General features: G+C 41.5%; 1 protein-coding gene across 1 annotated transcript; it reads right to left on the reverse strand.

The window, feature by feature from the left end:
* Nucleotides 1-12566: 12566 nt before the first annotated feature.
* Nucleotides 12567-18259, reverse strand: LOC308303994 (ras-related protein Rab-38-like; the record flags this gene model as incomplete). The annotated part of the gene is made up of 3 exons (XM_080748542.1): nt 12567-12719; nt 14160-14440; nt 18061-18259. 3 exons carry the CDS (start codon nt 18257-18259, stop codon nt 12567-12569), a joined length of 633 nt encoding a protein of 210 aa, XP_080604668.1.
* Between the last annotated feature and the right edge of the window lie 2569 nt (nt 18260-20828).

Consider the following 20828-nt stretch of genomic DNA (forward strand, 5'->3'; position numbering starts at 1 on the left):
CCCATATATGGAGAACGCGCGTGCCCGTGGGACGAACGGTTCTCGAGATACGCGGATTACATACATACATACACACTCACAGAGATTTTTTGTTGACTCATGTGACGTACGTGATGTCAGAGCCTTTCATGAAGTGATGTCACAATGAGTCAGAGCTTTCGCCGATTTCCTCCGGAACAGCCTGATGTCAACAATCAACCCCGCATAAGGAGATTCCGAACGTTTCGCGCCGGTTCGGGAAAACCGCGCGTCGGGTCGGGTCGAGACCCGGCACTGCACTCCGTGCCGCGGCGGGGAACGCGCGTGCCGAATCTGAAGCCGGTGGGACGAACGGTTCTCGAGATACGCGGATTACAGACACACAGACAGACAGACACACACGCAGAGACTTCTCGCATTTATAGATAGATGCAATCCATTTTATGCCCATATATGGGGGCATTCATTTTATGCCCATATATGGAGAACGCGCGTGCCCGTGGGACGAACGGTTCTCGAGATACGCGGATTACATACTATATGGAGATCTTTGACCATCTGTTTGCCTCTGTCCATTTATGTCCATATATGGAGATATCTGTATCTGTCTGTCTGCAATCCATTTTATGCCCATATATGGGGGCATTCATTTTATGCCCATATATGGAGAACGCGCGTGCCCGTGGGACGAACGGTTCTCGAGATACGCGGATTACATACATACATACACACTCACAGAGATTTTTTGTTGACTCATGTGGCGTACGTGATGTGAGAGCCTTTTATGAAGTGATGTCACAATGAGTCAGAGCTTTCGCCGATTTCCTCCGGAACAGCCTGATGTCAACAATCAACCCCGCATAAGGAGATTCCAAACGTTTCGCGCCGGTTCGGGAAAACCGCGCGTCGGGTCGGGTCGAGACCCGGCACTGCACTCCGTGCCGCGGCGGGGAACGCGTGTGCCGAATCTGAAGCCGGTGGGACGAACGGTTCTCGAGATACGCGGATTACAGACACACAGACAGACAGACACGCAGAGACTTCTCGCATTTATAGATAGATATACTACAATGATATTCGGGATAAGCACTCTAACGCCTTCATTTAACCGTCTGTGAGAGGAGCAGACAGAGGGGGTGGGGGTGGGTGGGCTAGCCTCGTAAACCTGCCTCTTCCTGCAATTCTAATTCGATTGCTCTGGGGAGCAAATAGAATGACGCTCCAGGAGGAGGTGGTTTACGAGGATGGGGAGGCTGCCCGGCAGACAGATCAAAGACAGACAGATCAAAGAGGGAGCTGTGGTCGATGTGATGTGTGATGTGGTTGATTTTTTTCCCCTAGTTAGTACTCTAGCATGCATTTTGGACATTTATTGATGATGATAATGTAAGAGAGCATTACAGTAGTCTATTCTTGAAGTGATGAAAGCATGGATACGGGTTTCCACGTCTTGATTTGAAAAACAGATAGACCTACATGTTTCATATCATCACCCCCATATTTTAACATAACTGATGTCCCCTTTAGTTGATCAAATCTGTGTTAACTTAACAAATGGAACCAAATGATGGACATTATTGTAATCTATTGTATGTATAGAATACTGTACATGTAGTATACATACATACTACTGTACTTGGTGTACTCCATAAATATAGTATAGGCTACATACAGTATGAATGGGTCGGCAGATAGGCCTAAGGGGTCTTCAACGGACCCCCAAACTGATGGGGAGATGGAGCAGGGACCCCCTACCACCTCGTAAGGTGGGGGGGTCAGGGCTACGACATATTTTTTATTTTAAACATGTACAAGTTACAGCGAGCAGGGTGGGCCGTACCACTACCATTTCTAAACATTCTCCTAAACTTATTAACTGAGAACCAATGTCAATAATATCAACAATCTGTCAATTGCATAGTAATCGTGTATAATGTATTCAAGCTATTCAAAATGGATAGAATCATGATTTTTTTTTTTACATAAATGTGAAATTAAAAAAAAAAAAAAAATCTTTTTTTTTTTTAAGCAATAATTTCGCGGACCCCCTGCAGTACCTCCGCGGACCCCCTGGGGGTCGCGGACCCCCTGTTGAAGACCCCTGAATCAATGCTGGTGCTGTGGTGCATTTAGCTCTGGTCCATAGCGTTAGTGGAGTCATAGCGTTAGTGGAGTCACTAACGCTATGGACCAGAGCTATGGTGCATTATGGCATAGACTAGAGCGGTTTCCACCTCAGACAGTGCTTGTATGAGATGAATAGCCAATGCACTGTTATAAAACAAATAGTGACATAAACAGCAACATGCGATGGGGGGTCAGCTCTAAAGAGCTAGGTCAGCTCTAGCCATAAATCATAACTCTAGTGTTTTGATTTTGGGATAGCTCCTTTCGGAACCACTCGTGGAGTGAGTGGTTCCGAAAGGAGCTAATTTTGGGACGTTTTCTCTCTACAAATAAAAACACTCTACAAGAGTTATGATTCATGGCTAGGTCAGCTCATAATTCCCATTATTCCGAGCGTTTGGTTATGATAATGGGAATCTGGCAAGCCACGTAAAAAAAAGTTCCTTTTCCTTTGATGATGGTAATAGGGCCAGCCGCCATTCGGACCAACTGCTGCTGATACTGTAGTGCTAGGAGCAAATTAACCTCACATCACCAGACTTCGCAGATGGGAGCTGGTTATTTTAGCCCTGAAACATGACGGAGAAAAGCGCCACACCGAATGAGTGAACAAAGACAAATGGAACATGTTATTTCAGTATTTGTTCGTCTTAACTTACCTGCTGTGTTTCAGTGGCTGAGCTGCTATCAAACGTCCTCCTGGTGTTTAGCTACACAACTCACACGTTTCTTTTACCTGCAGGCTTCAGCAGTGAGTTAAAAACACATCGAGGGACTATTTATTTATGTTGATTACAGGACGCTGTGTTTCAGTGTTTCTCTCTGTTCAGAATCAGAACAGAAACACAAAAAAACACAACAAATAGGTCTACACTGCATTGTGGGTATGTTCGAAGAGGTGGGACGTTCGCGAACGAATCGAGACCTTTGAACGTCTCTTTGAAATGAACGATGGGATCCGGTTCGCAGTAGGGAGCCGTTCCTTTTTTGAGGAGGGGAGATAGGTCTAATACTGTAATAGGAATTAAAACGTACTTTAGTAAAATTAGAAAAGTATTGGTATCAAAATGTCCACACACATATTGGTACATAGGGTTGAAGTGATTTGTAATAATAATCAAAATCTCCAAAGTAACTAATAGAGAGATCTGGCTCACTTCGAAGAGCCATAAATCCCATCTCTACGAGAAAGAGGAAAAAACAGCGCCCTCTGTTGTTTTTTCCTTTGATTGGCTCTGAGATTCGACTAGTAAACTAGATGCCATTGCCATGTAATCTTGCATCGTGCATCAACTTAAGTGTGAATGTCAGCATTGGCCCCATTTATCAGTTTAAAAGTAAGGATGGATGGATGTTTTATATCAGTGTTGTTGTTGGTTTTGGTAACATGGGTACCCATAAAGTTGATTTTAACAAGAGTATCCTCTTGTTGAAATAAACTTTATGGGTAGAGAAGGACATAATTATGAATACCAAGACCTACTGCTGTACAACACTTAAATCCTATACTTGGTTAAGTGGGTCTGTATCTTCGTTGAAAACAGCAAATCTACAAGCTCACAATGCATCTGATGGACGTGTTATGAGCTTGTAGATCTGCAATTTTCAGCTAAAGGTTTCCCCCAGAATACGGATACTGGGGTTAAAGGTGTATTTCATTTTACTGCACTATGTAACTTTTCTCTTCAACCGAGATTTGAAAACCGTTTGAGTTTCCTGTGTTAACATTTTGACATTTGAGCTAACAGAACCTGCCTGCTTGCTCAGGGGATGAATTGAATCAGGTCAAAAATCAGAGCCTGTGTCTATAGGTGAGACATGACCTTTAACACAATCAAAATGTCTCAATAGAAGAGCTGGGAGAACAAAATACAACCACCCCAATTGTATGAGTTAATATTGTATTAACACAATATATTTAATTATGTTACATATTTTGAGTACTGTAAGACATATTTTTATAAACAAAATCAATAGCCAAAAAAGAAAGACAGAAAGCATTTTCCAATATATTTGATTAATTCCAAACATTTTCCATTCCTAGAAAACAGTTTTTCCCACATCCTCTTTTCAGTGAACTTGACTCACTGAAACATTGTTACACTGTTTTCAGTGGAATGTTTTTTTCTTCAGCGTGGACACACTGGTGTTTATTTAGGTCACCTGAATTGCTGTAACTCTTGTTGCAATGTTTACAGTGGAAAGATTTTCTCCAGTGTGGATACACTGATGTGTCTTCAGGTAACGTGAATGAGAGAAATTCTTTTCACAAGTGTTTACAGTGGAAAGGTTTTTCTCCAATGTGGTTACGCTGGTGTCTCTTTAGGCTACTTGAGTTACTGAAACTATTGTTACAAAATGTACAATAGAAAGGTATTTCTTGTTGCAAGAGGTAATTGTGTCTGCTGATATGTTTATAGAGGACGACCTGTGACGTGAAGGCATATGAACATTACGAACAAGAGAAGACCGGAGTATGGGAAGACTGGGACATCACCCCTGAGAGAGAGAAAGAGAAAGAGAGAGAGGGGGGCAACTTTAAATTGGTTAGTACAAATACAACTTGAAAAGCTTCTGTAATCAACAAGTTATTTTATGGTATGACTACAGCGTCCTTGTTTGGTTTGTTTTTCTCGCCATTTACATATGCCAGTTCCTAGGTTTCCCCACACATTATCCCTGTCCTTGTGTTTAAAACTGACTAACCTCCACTGGTCTTCTCCCAATCACCACCGTCTTCAGTGACTTCAGTGTCAGATTCAAGTTCAACTTCTACTTCAGAACGGTGTGAAACAATGTCTTTATCGACATCTTCTTCTTCCTGTTTCACTTCTAGTAATGTCAACATTGGCTCATCTGCTCTTTGAAGTAGCTCCTCCTGTTCCTCATTAATCTGTGGAGGCTCTGGTTCCTCCTGGAGCAGACTGGGACTCCTCTCCTGTATGATGTCTTGAAACAGAAAATAGTAATATGATAATGAATTAATTATTTGATGAGCAATTATTTAATTTGAATCATGAAATTATGAAACAATATTAAAACATAATACTTCACACGTGAGCTCTGAATTGGGTGTAAATTAGGCAGTAGGCTAAGTGATACAGAATAGGATGACCAATCACAACTCATGTCGCTAAGTGCATGATGTTACAGAACAGAAGCACCTCCAGACATTAAAGCTTGACATGTTTTGGTGAAAGTTTAGTGGTAGTTTAAAATCTATGTCAAGGGTCTTCAACAGGGGGTCCGGGACCCCTAGGGGGTCCTCAAGAGTTACAGGGGGTCCTCCAAATCTTCTGTGATATAAACTTTTTTTTTATATTAACCATTTGAACCCTAGTGTCCATATTCTTAGAACTATTTTCAGCAAAGAGGTTTGGTGTAGAGGGGAAACGGAGCAGACCAAGTACAGAGTGAAAGGTCACGTTTATTAAGTATTGACAGTTCAAGTGGTTTAAAGGAGTAGTTCACCCCCAACAAAAACTTTTTTTCTATTGATTGCTCATGCCATGGAGTTCAATAATACTTTTTTGTCACATTCCTAAGACAAATGTTTGATTATAGTACATTTATCCCATTGATTCCGGATGGGGACCCAAATACATTTGGGTGCCCGTCCGGAATCAATGGGGGTCAATTTATTGTAATCCCTTTTGTTTTTTTTTCTTTCTTAGGAATGCAACAAAAAGTATTATTGAACTCATGTCTCCATGTCATGAGCAATCAATAGAGAGAAAAAAGTCATTTTGGGGGTGAACAACTCCTTTAATATCTGAAAACACAAATTGACATGAATCCAAAATACACTGATGATTGCGCTGTCAAACAACGAAACTATATGGAATCTCTGAAAAGGTTGTGGGGGTCCCCGCTTCATCTCACTCTCTCAACTATTTTTCATATGTCCATTTTGATAGTCCACCCACTGTAACACTATAACAAGCCACACCACCAATTCACACAAATTCATACAATGCTCGCCTGCCATGACCTACCTGGCCTGGCGGAGACCTGTGCTCCTCCGATGAGCACATTTTGTAATTGTGACAGCCCTACCAGAAGATATGAAAGACAAAGAGCACATGAAACTTACTGGTGTGTGGGTGTTCAGGTTCCTCCTGTTTAACGGAAATGTCCCTGGCCGTATGGGATCTGGAGGGATGTGGGTCGCCGGCCAGGAATGCTGACGAGTGTCTGTGGGGTGCAGTGGGGTAAGGGCCTGGCATGAACTGCCTCATAAGGGATAACGTTTCCTGAATACTGCTCGTTATGCTGGCCAAGCATTCTGCACTGTGTCTGGCTGATTCCTCCATGCGTTCCTCCATGCGTCTGGACGACTCCTCCATGACCTCCAACATCCTCTGTTTAACTTTAAGATCTTCAAGCACGAAATGTTCAGCTGGAGGAAGTCTTCTCTTCCGCCTGTTGGTTCTGTGGCCGGTCGGCGATGACTAGAAAAGAATAACATAGGAAAATCATGTTATTACGTAGGAGCAATGTGATCAAATACACTTTTGTCATCGTGTTCTCTGATTTAGCAAAAACATTAATAAAAAGCTAATTGTTAATTGTTATGAAACAATACAAATTATAATAACGGATAACACCTTGACATGGGCTGCTTTTGCTTAAAACTGGGGGGTGACACCTGAGAATGCAATGTGTATTCCACACAGACAGCTAGTGTTGCACAGAGCATACGTTTGAACAACTATATATAACAACTAGAAAGTAATAGTTATCAATCATGAATTATTGCCCAGTATGAGATGACAATAGGTTATTCTTATAGTAATTCATAAAACCATTACTTAATCATTTAAAACCTGCTTTGGGCATGTCACCAGGCGATTAGGGCATGGGCTGCAATTTGTATACTATAGTATAAAACAGCTGATCTACAAGCTCACAGCGTGTCGCTTTGAATTGAGCCTGTAGATCATCTCTCTCGTGCGTGCGTTTGTGTAGCTACACACATTATTAGGTCAAAAGGTCCCCCTTTAACAAATTAATCACTGTTATTATTACAACAGCATATATCAAGCCTGCTAAACTTCACCTACCTGGAGAAATTCCCTGCGATTATTTACAGCTGGTTTACTTTCGCTGGATTCGTCTTGGGAGTGTGGCGAAGCCATAGAGTATACATATAAGGGCGAAACAGGTTCAATTGGAGATGAACTTGTAGAAGTAGCAGGCGATGCTTCAAGTTTGGCACTTTCGGACCCGACGCCAAGGCCGCTCGTGGCAGGCGACCCACCCCAAATCTCTCTACACAGCTCGTATAAATCGTACACCACACGCCCTTGTCCACTCCTTTTCCCTGTGTCCACCGCAGCCCTGTATTTCGAACGAATGGCCTTTAGCTTGGCGGTGAGCTGAAGCTTAGTTATGGCGCTCACATCATAGGGAAATCTGTTTTTGTTTCTCGCTGGCTGCCGCGGATACTGCGCCACAAAGTTATCCATTATATCGGCGTATTTGGACAGGCAGGTCTCCCAGTCTTCATTCTCCTGCAGTTTCTTTGTTTTATAATCGAGTGTGACCCGAAGGAGAAGCTCTGCCATGTCGTTAGTCCACATAAATGTTGTTTTTCTGCCAGAAGCTTTTTTGCTGTTTGCTGCCATTGCTGCTCGTGTTGGTTTGTTTACGTTGTGAAGCAGAAGGAAGTCGCCCTTGTATGCGCATGCGCATTCTCTCTTTTTCGTGGTGGGTTTGTGGCAACTTCACAGTGCCACCTGTAGGCCAGGCATATGTACTACAGCATTTTGCGTGAATTGGTCCGTAGGTTTGGGGGTTTGTAGTAGTAAGTCGTGATCACAAGGCACTTGCATCGCATCCCCATCATCATCACCATCAACACCAGCATCAGCACCACCATCCATGACAGTCTGATCTGGGCAGCTAGTGGGCTTTTCTCTCCTCTGCCAAACACTAACACGTTGACGGATTTCATATCCATTCCACTCAAATAACACAGGCAAGGCCCCCTTCCTAAGCCGATGAAGTCCACCTTTAGTCTCTATCACATCCTCTTTCTTAAAGTGCCTACATGTGACCTTGGCAAGACTTGGTCTTATCCGTGGCAAATTCTAGATTTATCTACACCATCATAATGATTATGTTCTTAATTTGATCATAAGACCCAATTACTGAATGTCAAGTCTCCAGGTTTGCTTCAGAGTAGGCACTTACGAAGAGGTACAGACCGAGTGGGCGTTCCCCTTTCTTTGACGATGGCTTTCCAGATTGCTACAACTATGGCATATTAAGAGCTAGTGGTAGTGATTTTATTTGCAAGAACCCCCTTAACTCATTTCGAAACGAAGCGGTGAATTTTTATTCTATGTGTTCTAGAGCTTTGAAATCTGTGTTCTAGATCTATACATTCTGTGTTCTAGATCTATACTTTCTATGTGCTTTAGTTCTATACCTTTATGAATTCTGAATGAATGAATGACTTTGTCTGGAGGGCCAAATTGTCATGTGAAGCTTGACCAATCCTCAATTCTGCATGCACGGGACATGTACGGGACATGTACGGGACAGACATTCTCACTCCTTGAGAATCTATGGGAATTCTCAAAAAAACAGGTACGGGACAGACAAAGCCATGCACTCCTTGGAAGCGGCTTTCACCGCTTCAAAAATTACTGACTTCTTGCTTACTTACTCACAATCTACTTACTTAGGCCTATACTTAAACATGCCCATATATGGGCATATACTGATGACATCAGGGATCTCCCTTTATGGGCATAAAAGGGACAAGGACTGATTTCAAACCTTTTATATTTTAATAAGTGATGACTTAATGGCTTAATAATTTCATAATTCCATGCTTTCTTTCAATTGCTCTCCTAGTCTAACTAGTGACCTGAGCTGAGGCCAGACAGACAAATCTAATCCATCAGGAAGAGAATCATCTGATCTGCTCACTGGCTCATTGGTCAGTCATATGGATTCCATATGGGTTCCTAATAAGAAAACCTAGATCAGCTGAGGCCGCTCTCTCTGTCTCTCTCTGTGTCTCTTTCTCTCTGTCTCTCTCTGTCTCTCTCTCTCTCACACGCACGCACGCACGCACGCACGCACGCACGCACGCACGCACGCACGCACGCACACACACACACACACACACACACACACACACACACACACAGTCACAACACCTACATTTAAAATAATCTTTGTCATTCTATTGATCAGACCAGTTTAGCTATACTGTATCACTCCCAGAAATTGCAAACAGATCACATCTGTTAGTTTAAACAGCACTCAGTTCAATATTGGTGATTCAACACCACATTATTGGGGCATTGCAGAGATTTGAGGAATAATCACACAAAAAAAGCTTAGATTGATTTAATTCTGTTTAGCAATAATGCCAAGGGTGTACAGCATCCACAAGTTACAATGCTGTTGGAATGTCGTATGTAATAGTTTACTTGACAATGAAATAACAGCATAACACAAGTGTCTGGCCACAGGTTAATATATTGTTTTAATTAACAGTGTGTACTACAAAACCAACAAATCGTGTTTTTCATGAAATCCACTGCAAAATCATTCGTTTCTAAACACAGACAGAGTGAGTATGTACTGTAACTAAATGAAAGAGGACTCACATGGTGTCACACTCTCTCATGACTCAGTCGACCTAACACTGTGAAATTGTTGTCCGGGGGGACAGTTCTGGCGGCTGCACACAGGTTATCTTGTTAGGTATAGTTCAGATGTCTTGGTCGGTCAGGCACTCAGCAGACAGCTGGGTATGACCTCATCATAAACACGTGTTTGAATTCACATTCTAACCCTTCTACTGCAGGTTTAACACACAAATAATAAGTAAGTAAGCTAAAGTTCAAAAGTATTTGCACCAAAATGTACTTAAAGTACCAAAAGTAAAATAGCTCATTGTGCAGAATGTCCCAATTCACAAGTGTTCAAAATGTATACAAATCTTTCGAAAATAGCAGATCTACTAGCTCACAATGTGATGCATTTTGAGCTTGTAGATCTGCTATTTTCAAATGGCCAAAATATATTAAGGCTGAAGTGGGTAATGTATGTTTTGTAATAATAATCTTCTACAACGTAAATAGTAACAAAAAAATCAAACCAAGTTTGAAGTGAGCGGTGTGTGTGTGTGTGTGTGTGTGTGTGTGTGTGTGTGTGTGTGTGTGTGTGTTGTGTGCTTGGCCATATGTGTGTGTGTGTGTGTAGCAGTTCATTTCAGGGTTGTGTGTGTGTGCGCGAACGCGTGCATGTGTGTGTGTGTGTGTGTGTGTGTGTGTGTGTGTGTGTTAGGTGTGCTTAGGAGTGGTGTGACCACCGCTCAAAAATTGTAATGGAGTAAAAGTACAATATTTGCCTCTGAAATGTAGTAGTAGAGTAGATGTAAAAGTACTGAAAATTAGAAATACACCAGTAAAGTAAATACCTCAAAAAAAGTGCAGTACTTGAGTAAATGTACTTACTTTAAACCACTGGCCATAAATAAATCCATCCGTATCACACCCACTAATGATACATTCACCCTAGTCTAACCCATCTTGCCACTGTGCTGCCATACTGTAGATGTTCAGCCCTTCTCTGTTACCAAAAAGACCAAGAGTGTTGTCTCGCCGCATCTCTCGCTGGTTCGACCAGGGGCGTCACACCAAATTCTGGGCCCTGGGGACAAGGATTCACTGTGGGCCCCCCATGAATGTTAACTATTGAAAAATAGCAGATATACAAGCTCACAGCGCGGCACCGAGTGCCGCGCTGCAAGCTTGTAGATCTTAAAATGTGTGCAAGAAACCTATGTTTCCATGTCAGTGATGCTCAAACTTTTTCATGTCAAGAACCCCCCAAAAAGATTATATGAATTTGGCCACGGACCCCCATCTCAAAATATTTAGTTCCAGGGACCATCCCCCCAGAAGCAAAATTTGAGTTACAAATGTTCGCTTAAAAAATACATTATTCAAAGATTTGCAAACATTTTCACGACTTTTCAAAAATAGCAGATCTACAAGCTCGCAGCGCGGCACTCGGTGCCGCGATGTGAGCTTGTAGATCTTCTATTTTTCAATAGCTAAAGTTACTAGGGCCCCTCCACCTTGGGCCCTAGTAACTCAGTCCCACTTTCCTACCCCTTGTGACGCCCCTGGGTTCGACACACGCATTATCAACACACCCCACAGTTTCAGTGTGGGTGTCCAGCAGATAAGAGTGATTTCATGTAGCCATTGAGATATTCAAGTGTGCTTATTATTCATTTCACAGTGTAACAATGACAATGGATAAGCATTAGGATTTGCCGCTTTGGTAGGTGATCTCATGAGAAAGGCCGGTCCATATCAGCAAAAATAAAACTCTGGTAAACAGATGATCGCTTGTGATTGAGTCGTGACCTTCCATAGACACATTTTTTATTTTATTTTTAACCACAGTATTTTGCCAAATCGTTTCAAACATAAGATTGTTTCAGAAGGACGTCAATACATGGTCCCAGAACATTTGGCAAAACCTTTTCAAATAGATCCAGCTTCTCCTCCCATAATGTTGAGACAGCCTTGAGCCCCAGTGAAGGCAGAGCTCCACTGCTCCCATTCTCAGTGGTCAAAAGATGCCGGTTTGCCCGGCCACTCCCTGGGTCCTGTTAAAAGGTCCATACACATGTTCTTTGTCAATCAACCTTTTTGCCAGAGACTACTTTTCATACTGAACTGAAATTAATGCAACACATTTCATTTCATCTCATTAAGAAAATACGGTTTGCTTAAAAAAAAGAAAAAGGAAAAAACAACAACAACAATCCTTTAAATAAGCGTTAATCATTAATCAAGACTGGCTTTGAAAGGTATAACAAACAGTAGCTATTAGGCATAAATACATAAACACATCCATCTATGTGCAACAAAGCAATAGTAAACATCGGATTAGTTCATTGTCCTTTTGAAAAAACAAAAAAACTCATAGGATGTCACAGTATGACTCTGTCATGATACTCTAATACCTCCCAGATGGAAGTATGTTGTACGGCGTACGCTATACAGATTGAAGCAGGGATGACTGGCGTTATTTAGACAGACAGAAGATTGTGAACAGCATCACATTCTGATAGGGTAGGTAGTTATTCACACACACACACACACACACACACACACACACACACACACACACACACACACACACACACACACACACACACACACACACACACACACACACACACACACACACGGCACATATATATATATATATACACTACAGTTTGAGCACATTTTTGTGTGTGTCAGTCGTCAGTCGACAGCCTGCTAGAACTGCAGCTCTTTTCATTGCTGGCTAAAACCCAAATCCAGCACACCACACTCCTCAAAGGCTAGGGAGGTCCATAGTGTTTCTCCTCCATGGTTCTGCATGTCCTGTTCTGACAATGCTTCCTTCGGTCAATCCACTCTCCCTCCCCACTATGGTTTGAAGCAGCCAGAACAGTTCATCTGCTTGTTGGAGTTGAGCTGCGGCGAGATGGTGTCCGGTACCACGGACTTTAGAATGTCGTTCTCTGTCGCCATGATGTGTTTGACGAGGAAGTTTGTTGCCTCATTGATGTTGAGGTTGTCCTAAAAATGAACAATAAAAAAGGGGTATAAGATTATATCCTTTCTGTCAATTCCGCTACTTATGCAGTGTGGATTGTAGTGTGGAAATCTCATACCATTCTAAAAATAACAAACAAAAATATCTAAATAAATGACCAGGTCTGTGGACCAATAATAATCAAAGACAGCAATTGTTTTCACACTATTTTGTTGAGTTGACCAATAAAGTCAGAGCGGAAAATGTTTAGTAATACAATAATCTTCTGTTAAAGCTGCCCTTTGGCCTGGTCCCTGACCATATGAAAATTACACAATGGAGTTCTGAACAGCAGTAATCTCGGGGCTATTCGTATGTCTGGGGTCATCTGAATGCACATTCATACAGTGTACTAGCACAGATGTACACACAGCATCTGTAGGAAAGGCAGCACCAATTCCGAGTCTTTTCAAACTAATTTAAGCGAGTAACACAACATTAACGTGTAAAATAAAACACAAGAATAACAACAGCTTCTGATGATTGTCGTTTCCCTTTAAAATTGGCTAAAGGGAGGGCCGGTGGGCGGTATAACTCAGACATAACATAAACAAGCTTGATACATGTCGGGTAAGACGGGTACTCTGACAAAGCCCCCGACACTAAGACTCAGACACGTTGGTCGGATCAACGGTGCGACCTACAGTAGATGTTAGGGCCTGGTAGCAGCACTGACACTGCACACCTTATGACCTTTGACCTTGTAGAATGTTGAGCATTCACGCAATGAGCAGCATGCAGCAAGGAGGTTATTCAGACACATTAGTGTCTACAGAAGAAGTGTGAATGGGGACACCATTTGTAGAATTCATGGTGTAATGTAAATTCTTCTGCCTCTTTGTAGCAAACTGTAAATGGGCTACTGGATGATTACTAAAATATAGGCCTAGACTAAAGACTCTGGCCTGCAGATGTCTAAAAATAACCTTTCTAAAGTCATTTTTGCTGGTTCGCATCAATGCCTTACTGCAGATGACTCCCTCTTTAAATTGATCCCACGGCACCACTTTCCACAAGGATATGAAATTCCAGCTGGTCGTGTGGCGGTGTGGGGATGTTTATTACTGGCTGAAGTGACCTGAGCACATGAAGGACATTAGCTGTGAGCATGTAAGGCCCACCTACAATATATATGCTGCATTCCCTTGACGTGTGTGTACATCTGTAAGTATAACAATAATAACAATGAGGGGTGCAACAGTTAACCGAACTACTCAATTTAATCAATTATTATTATTAATAATAATAATGTAATACAATTTACCGCATTTATCTCAATTCCTGCATTCCAAGTGCTTGTCAGGGTTCAGCTTTTCAATTGTTCAAATATTTGGGGGTCACAGCCTGAAAAGGTTGAGAACCACTGCACTAAATATAATAACCAGAACCAGCGACAGCAGAGTGAGTCGCGTGACATGACTCACCTTAGCAGAAGTCTCGAACCAGCCGACGAAGCCGTGGTCTTTACAGAACTGCTCCATCTTCATGCCGTTGTTGGTGATCTCGTCCCGGCTCTGGTCACACTTGTTGGCCAGCAGCACCGTGGCGATGCTCTGTCCATTGGCCAGCATGAGCTTGGAGTCTAGGTCCTCCTTCCACTTGGTGACCGCCTCGAACGTGGTGGGCCTCGTCACGTCGAACACGATGAAGGCGCCCATGGCCTCGCGGTAGTACACCCGCGTCATGTTGCCGAACCGCTCCTGACCTGCGGCAAAATTAAGATGATATACGGTACGTCACCTTCTTCAAATAATGGCCTACATCGTGTTTTTAGGTTTTTCAGAAAAACATCAACTACTGTATATGATATTTCTTAATCATTTCACCCAAAATGTTTATAACAATATAATGACTATTTACATAAAAATAGGCTAACGCTGTCTGTCAGTTACAGTATGTAGCATAATTATTTTCAAAAAATACAAAAGAATTGCCCAATGTCAAATGTATATATTTTCACAACACTGTTGTCTGTGTGTGTGTGTGTGTGTGTATAAACAGTCTCACACAGAAAAACAATGCATGAGATCTCTCTCGCTGTCTTTTAAGCTATTTTTCACAACGTTGAGAATTTCACAGGCTGTAATATCTAGCTCCATGTTGTATTAGACAATAAAACAACTTGACCTGTGTAGATGTACATAATACATGTACATACATACATGTACACACTCATGCATGCGCGCGCGCGTGCACGCGCACACACACACCTCATTCTCATAGACAGGTTCATATGAGTGCATGATTCTGGCTGTTTTCTGTGTTGGTTGGCATTGGGAGTCTGCATTTATCCTCCTCTACATTCCCATGAAACGGCACATTCCTGTCACGTTGGTCTGAGCCAGTCGCATCAATGCAAACCCTTGTTAGTGTTGAGAATAAACTTCTTTTTTTTACCATGACTTAATTCATACCCGCACTCTGCCTTCACTGCAATGAAAATAAAATGGAATTCTAGTCTAGAATGACATTTGGGCATTGAACAATTTGGCCCGCTATGTGAAGATAACTAGGCTATATGAGTCTTAAAGGACTTCACCACTTTTCAACCTGTCTTCATATAATAAGTCCTCACTAATGTTCATGATAAAATAGCACAATTCTTTTCTACTCAGTCTGGGTCTCATAGGAGATCCATCCACCAGTGACATTATCAACGGGGAATCCAAGCTAATAGAAACTGCAGGCTTTCTATTCCTGAAAAGTTGCAATGTTAAAGTGGAAGCCATTGTTCTCGCGATAATAAAAATTAAATATTCTTTTCAAGAATATGGTTTAAAAAAAAATCTGTCAACGATGATGTCACTGGTGGATGGATTTGACCCGCCCACAGCTCTCATATGAGACCCAGACTGAGTAGAAAAGAATTGTGATATTTTATCATGACCATTAGTGAGGACCCATTATATGAAGACAGGTTGAAAAGTGGTGAAGTCCTCCTTAAGCATTAAACCATAGTGTGTGCGTCCATGCGTACGTGTGTGTGTTTGCTTGAGCAGTGGTGTTACTCAAGTACTGCACTTGAGTACTACGAGGCATTTTTACTTTACTGGAGTATTTCCAATTGTCAGTACTTTTACTTCTACTCCACTACATCTCAGAAGCAAATATTATACTTTTACTCCATGACAGTCATTTGAAAACTTTAGTTACTTTGCAGATTTTTATTATTATTACGAAACCACTTCAACCCTATATACATTTCGCACATTTGAAAATAGCCGATCTGCGTGCGCATGAGTGTGTGTGTGTGTGTGTGTCAGTGTGTGTGTGTATGTGCGTGTGGTGGAGGAGCAGGTTAGCTAAGCTGTCACCACAAAATCCCCAAGGCTGTGTGCTCTACAGTTTGTTTCGTCAGATTAGCTGGTGTTCCAATGTGTGTTTATACTCTATTGTATGTTTGTTGGGTTGTCGGAAAACTCAATTGCCACGTATGTTTCACTGTGGCAGAATTACCAGCAGACTTGGAATAAATACTCAATCATCATAGATATTGTGCAACACACATTTATGCTACACATATTCACATCTTTGAAAGAAAGTTTAGTTCTTCCTGGTAGTTAGCAATATTTTCAGTGTAGTTAAGCAATGCTGAAAGTAATAAGTACATGATTAATTAGTAACACAAGTAGTGTACAGTATAGCTCATTACTTCTAACATAACTATAGTTACTACCTACTCTTATCTCCATTTGCGGGTGTTGGTAAGGTAAGGTACATTTTGAAAGTAACTTATTCAAATGCACCATTTAAGATACTACTTTTTGATCAAATGTGGGGCCTTCCTTGTCCTAGGGAGTGTGGGTGCACACAGACACACACACAAACAGAAAACATGTGAAAACATAGTCTATGTTTGGCGGACACAAAAAGTAATTGCATAATGGACAGCTGGTAACTGACACAGCCGCAGGACATGCTGTCATTCATTAAACTTACTTTACAATGTCTGAATTGTGTGTGGACTGCCTGTTTTACTGTGGTAAAACGACAAGACACAGTAAATAGGAGTTTATATATGTGTGCTCCTTTCAGGTACTGTAAATATGGCTGAGCAGTGAGCACTACTGTAATGGTGCTTCTTGTGTCTTTGAACCACAACAAAACTCTTCAAGGAATAGTGTGTGTGCGTGTGTGTGTGTGTGTGTGTGTGTGTGTGTGTGTGTGTGTGTGTGTGTGTGTGTGTGTGTGTGTGTGTGTGTGTGTGTGTGTGCGTGCGTGTGTGTTCAGGTAGGCTAATGTTTTTAGTTTTCACTTAGTTGGCAATGAAATTCCTGTGACTGGCCTTTAAATGTCCCTCACATGGGCCCTCTCACATGATCCAGCACTGAGTGTGCAGGGCAGGCCACCCTGACGCTAACAATTTAGATGGGTGTGTGTGGGCATGTGCATCAGAGAGCGTGTGTGTGTGTGTGTCAGACAGACAGACACGCTGCCTGTGGTAAGTGGGAGACAGATGGGATTCAGTCTGCACGTGATAGCTGACCTAGCTGACAAGTGGATCTACGGTATTATGTTATGTTATTATGTTTTTTACAAGACATCAGTGATCAGTGATGCTGCTTCTTCCCCAATATGAAATACAATGTTTTCAAGCAGCATATTCCAAGCAGCATATTTTAAATATGTCTTTTTGAATATTTCTTTACTAACATGAGAATAGCTGGCACCATCTTTCCTCTGTAATGGCATTTAATTACGACAGCTGTTACAGCACATAGCCTACTGCTGCTGGCAGCACCAAGTTAAAACAACACAGCATCCCAAGTGAGCCCTACTGTCTACAAGTACATTCAACATCATTATGATATACATTACCCCAGTGGTGTAAAGTAACTAAGTACATTTACTTAAGTACAGTAGGCCTACACTATTGAGTTATTGTACTTTACTTGAGTATGTCCAATTTCCAGTACTTTTACTTCTACTCCACTACATCTTGGATCCAAATATTGTAGGACTACTTTTACTCCACCACATTTATTTGAAAACTTTAGTTACTACTTACTGTGTAGACTTTATCTTTGATCATTACAAAACCTACATTAACAACTTCAGCCCTATACATTTTGGCCATTTGAAAATAGCCCATCTACAAGCTCACAATGTGTTGCAATCTGATATTTTCAAAAGATTTGTAAAACATTTGTAATGGGACATTTTGCATAATGAGTAGTACTTTTACTTTTGGTAGCCTACTTTAAGTAGGCTACATTCTGATGCCAATACCTTTGTACTTTTACTCAAGTAGATTTTGAATTCCGAATTTGAATTGAATAGCCTACTTTTTCCACCATACTGATAATATCCTATACATTACCCCACCTGCAATGTCCCAGAGTTGCAGCCGGACAGTCTCCGAGTCCCAGTTCAACACCTTCAGTGCAAAGTCCACTCCGATGGTAGCTCGATAGTTGGTGGAGTAGGTTTGGTGGACGTACCGCCGAATAACGGAGGTCTTTCCGACCCCCAGGTCTCCGATAACCAGCACCTTGTACAGGTGCTCCTTCCTCGGGGTGTGCATGTTGCTGCTGGAGGTCACGGAGTGATGGTTGTTCATGACACGGCTTCACACACTCTCCTCAAGTCAAACACAGACACAACATAACAAGCGCCAGTGGGCCAGAAGACAGAGAGTGAGTGTTGGTGTCGTTCTGTTCAGAAAGGACTCAAAGGAGCGTTTGTTTCTCATACTCCTGCAGTCCTCTGCGCTGACCCCGCACTGCTCTCTCTCTCTCTCTCTCTCTCTCTCTCTCTCTCACTCCCTGAGTCCCTGTACTGGAGACAGTGGACTGAGTGAAGAGATAGAGGAACCGCCCAGGCCTTGGGGAGGTGTGATCTTTGGGCGTGCCTGTGGTGGAGGAAAAAAAAGTACTCACATGTTTTACTTAAGTAAAGTATCAATGCTGCATTGTAGAAATAGGCTACTCTGTTACTAGTAAAAGTCAGGTGTTATATCATTTTCTCACTCCCCTTCTGAAACTTCTGTAAAAGTACAAAAGTATTGGTATCAAAATGTAGAGTAGGCTATACTCATTATGCAGAATGTCCAATTTCATAAGTTTCCAAATGTATAAAAGGAATAAATAGCAGATCTACAATAAAATCTTTCTTTTTGTCTGTATATACTGTAGGGCTGAAATGGTTATTTGTTGTAATAATAGACTATGTTTTGTAATAATTATCAAAATCAAGAAGTAACTATTATAGTAACTAAAGCAGGGGTGCCCACACTTTTTTGACTGGAGAGCTCCACCAGCTCAACATGATCTACCCACCCCAAAAAAATTACCTGGGAGGGGCTTTGGAATAGTAGCGGCACTGGCGTTACATATATAAGACAAACGCACTTGAAATGGGAAATGGAATTGATACGAACACGCTTGAAATGGGAAATGGAAGTGATACAAACGCACTTGAAATGGGAAATGGAAGTGATAGGTTTTTGGGTTCTTTGTAATGCTACTGACTTGAAACCAAAGCATTGCATTGTGGGGGTTTGAAGCAGTGAAGAGAGCTGACAGGCAAGTCAAGTCCCCTTAATTCAAGTGACAGTGACAGATGCTAAAATGAGGGTTTTGTGATTTTTGTTTAAAATGATTTCCCTTTATATTAGGGGCATGTTATATGGTCTACCTGCACAGCCTTTGTGATCTACTGGTAGATCACGATCTACCTTTTGGGCACCCCTGAACTAAAGTTTTAAACTAAATGTAGTGGAGTAAAAGTACAACATTTGGATCCAAGATGTAGTGGAGTAGAAGTAAAAGTATTGGAAATTGGAAGTAAAGTACAAAATACTTAACTCAATCTCAATGTTGTACTTAAGTAGAGGACTTAAGTAAATGTACTTAGTTACTACTTTACACCACTGATGCTTATCATGTTTTGGAAACTTTGTGACACCGCCTTGTGGCTCAACGGTAGTTAAGTCCTTTGTCGTGGTCGAAGAAAGGTACTACAAATTCATTATGTCCGTTATATGAATCTCCAGTAGTAGTCAATACAGTAGCTGCAATCCTCACTGTGTTTCATCATGCCTAGTCTATCTACTGTATGCTGCCATGGCACCTGCATTTATCCCTAGAATCAATAAAGGTAGGTTTCTAAGTAGTAGCCTAGGGCCTAGATTACTACTTAGAAACCTTAGAAACACATTTATAGGCCTAAGGCCCTATAGGCCTATGAATGTGTGTGTTGCATCTCTAGTAAGGCTGGGACTTTAACTGATTAATTGCGATTAATTAATTACAGAAAATTAACGCGATTAAAAAAATTAACGCATTTAGTTTAGTTTCACTTAGTTTTGCACCACAGAACCTTCAGTTTCGGCCATACCGATCATAGCGACGCACCAACCAAGAAGAGGCAACAAACGCAAAGGGAGAAGTAGCCGATCAGAGCGCTTTGCTTGGCCCGGTGGATGCGAAATTTAGATTTAAAAAACTCACTTGTTGATTCACTCGTACAACAAAATGCGTTTTACTTGGAAAAAAAATGCTTCTCACGTCAAATATCGATGTGCGATTAAAATGCGATTAATTGCGATTAATTAATCACAGAGCCTGTAATAATCTAATCTCTAGCCTACTTTGTGAAGGAATACATTAACACTAGCCAGCCTACACTACAATGAAATACAGATTAAAAATGTTTTATATAAAGAATCTATCTATAAATTAGCCAAATATGTCTGTGTGTCTGTGTGTATCGTCACGTCTCCCTGTGTTTTTTCAAGGGTTTTGGAGGAAATATATGTTGAGAGGCCTATTCAGCCAAAAACATATTTTCACATTACTGTATATTTAGTACTGAAAATGTATTTTTGCTATGGGTATTGTTGTTGAACAGCATAGGCAAAGATTTCAGGTGCTGTTTGAATGTGCAAGTGGGCTGTGAGGTCTGGTACGTACTTTCCTTCATTATTCCAGGACACAGACCTCTTGACATTAAAGCTCAGTGGATAGCATTGAGTCTTACTCTAACAGACAGAAATGGAGAGAATTAATTAGAAGCTCATCCCAGTGGATTCACACCAGACAAAGCAAACGTTTTAATGAAATCTCACACCTTAAATGCAGATTAGAGACAAA

This window comes from Nannobrachium achirus, assembly GCF_963921795.1.
Source record: "Nannobrachium achirus genome assembly, chromosome: 19".
Lineage (NCBI taxonomy): Eukaryota > Metazoa > Chordata > Actinopteri > Myctophiformes > Myctophidae > Nannobrachium > Nannobrachium achirus.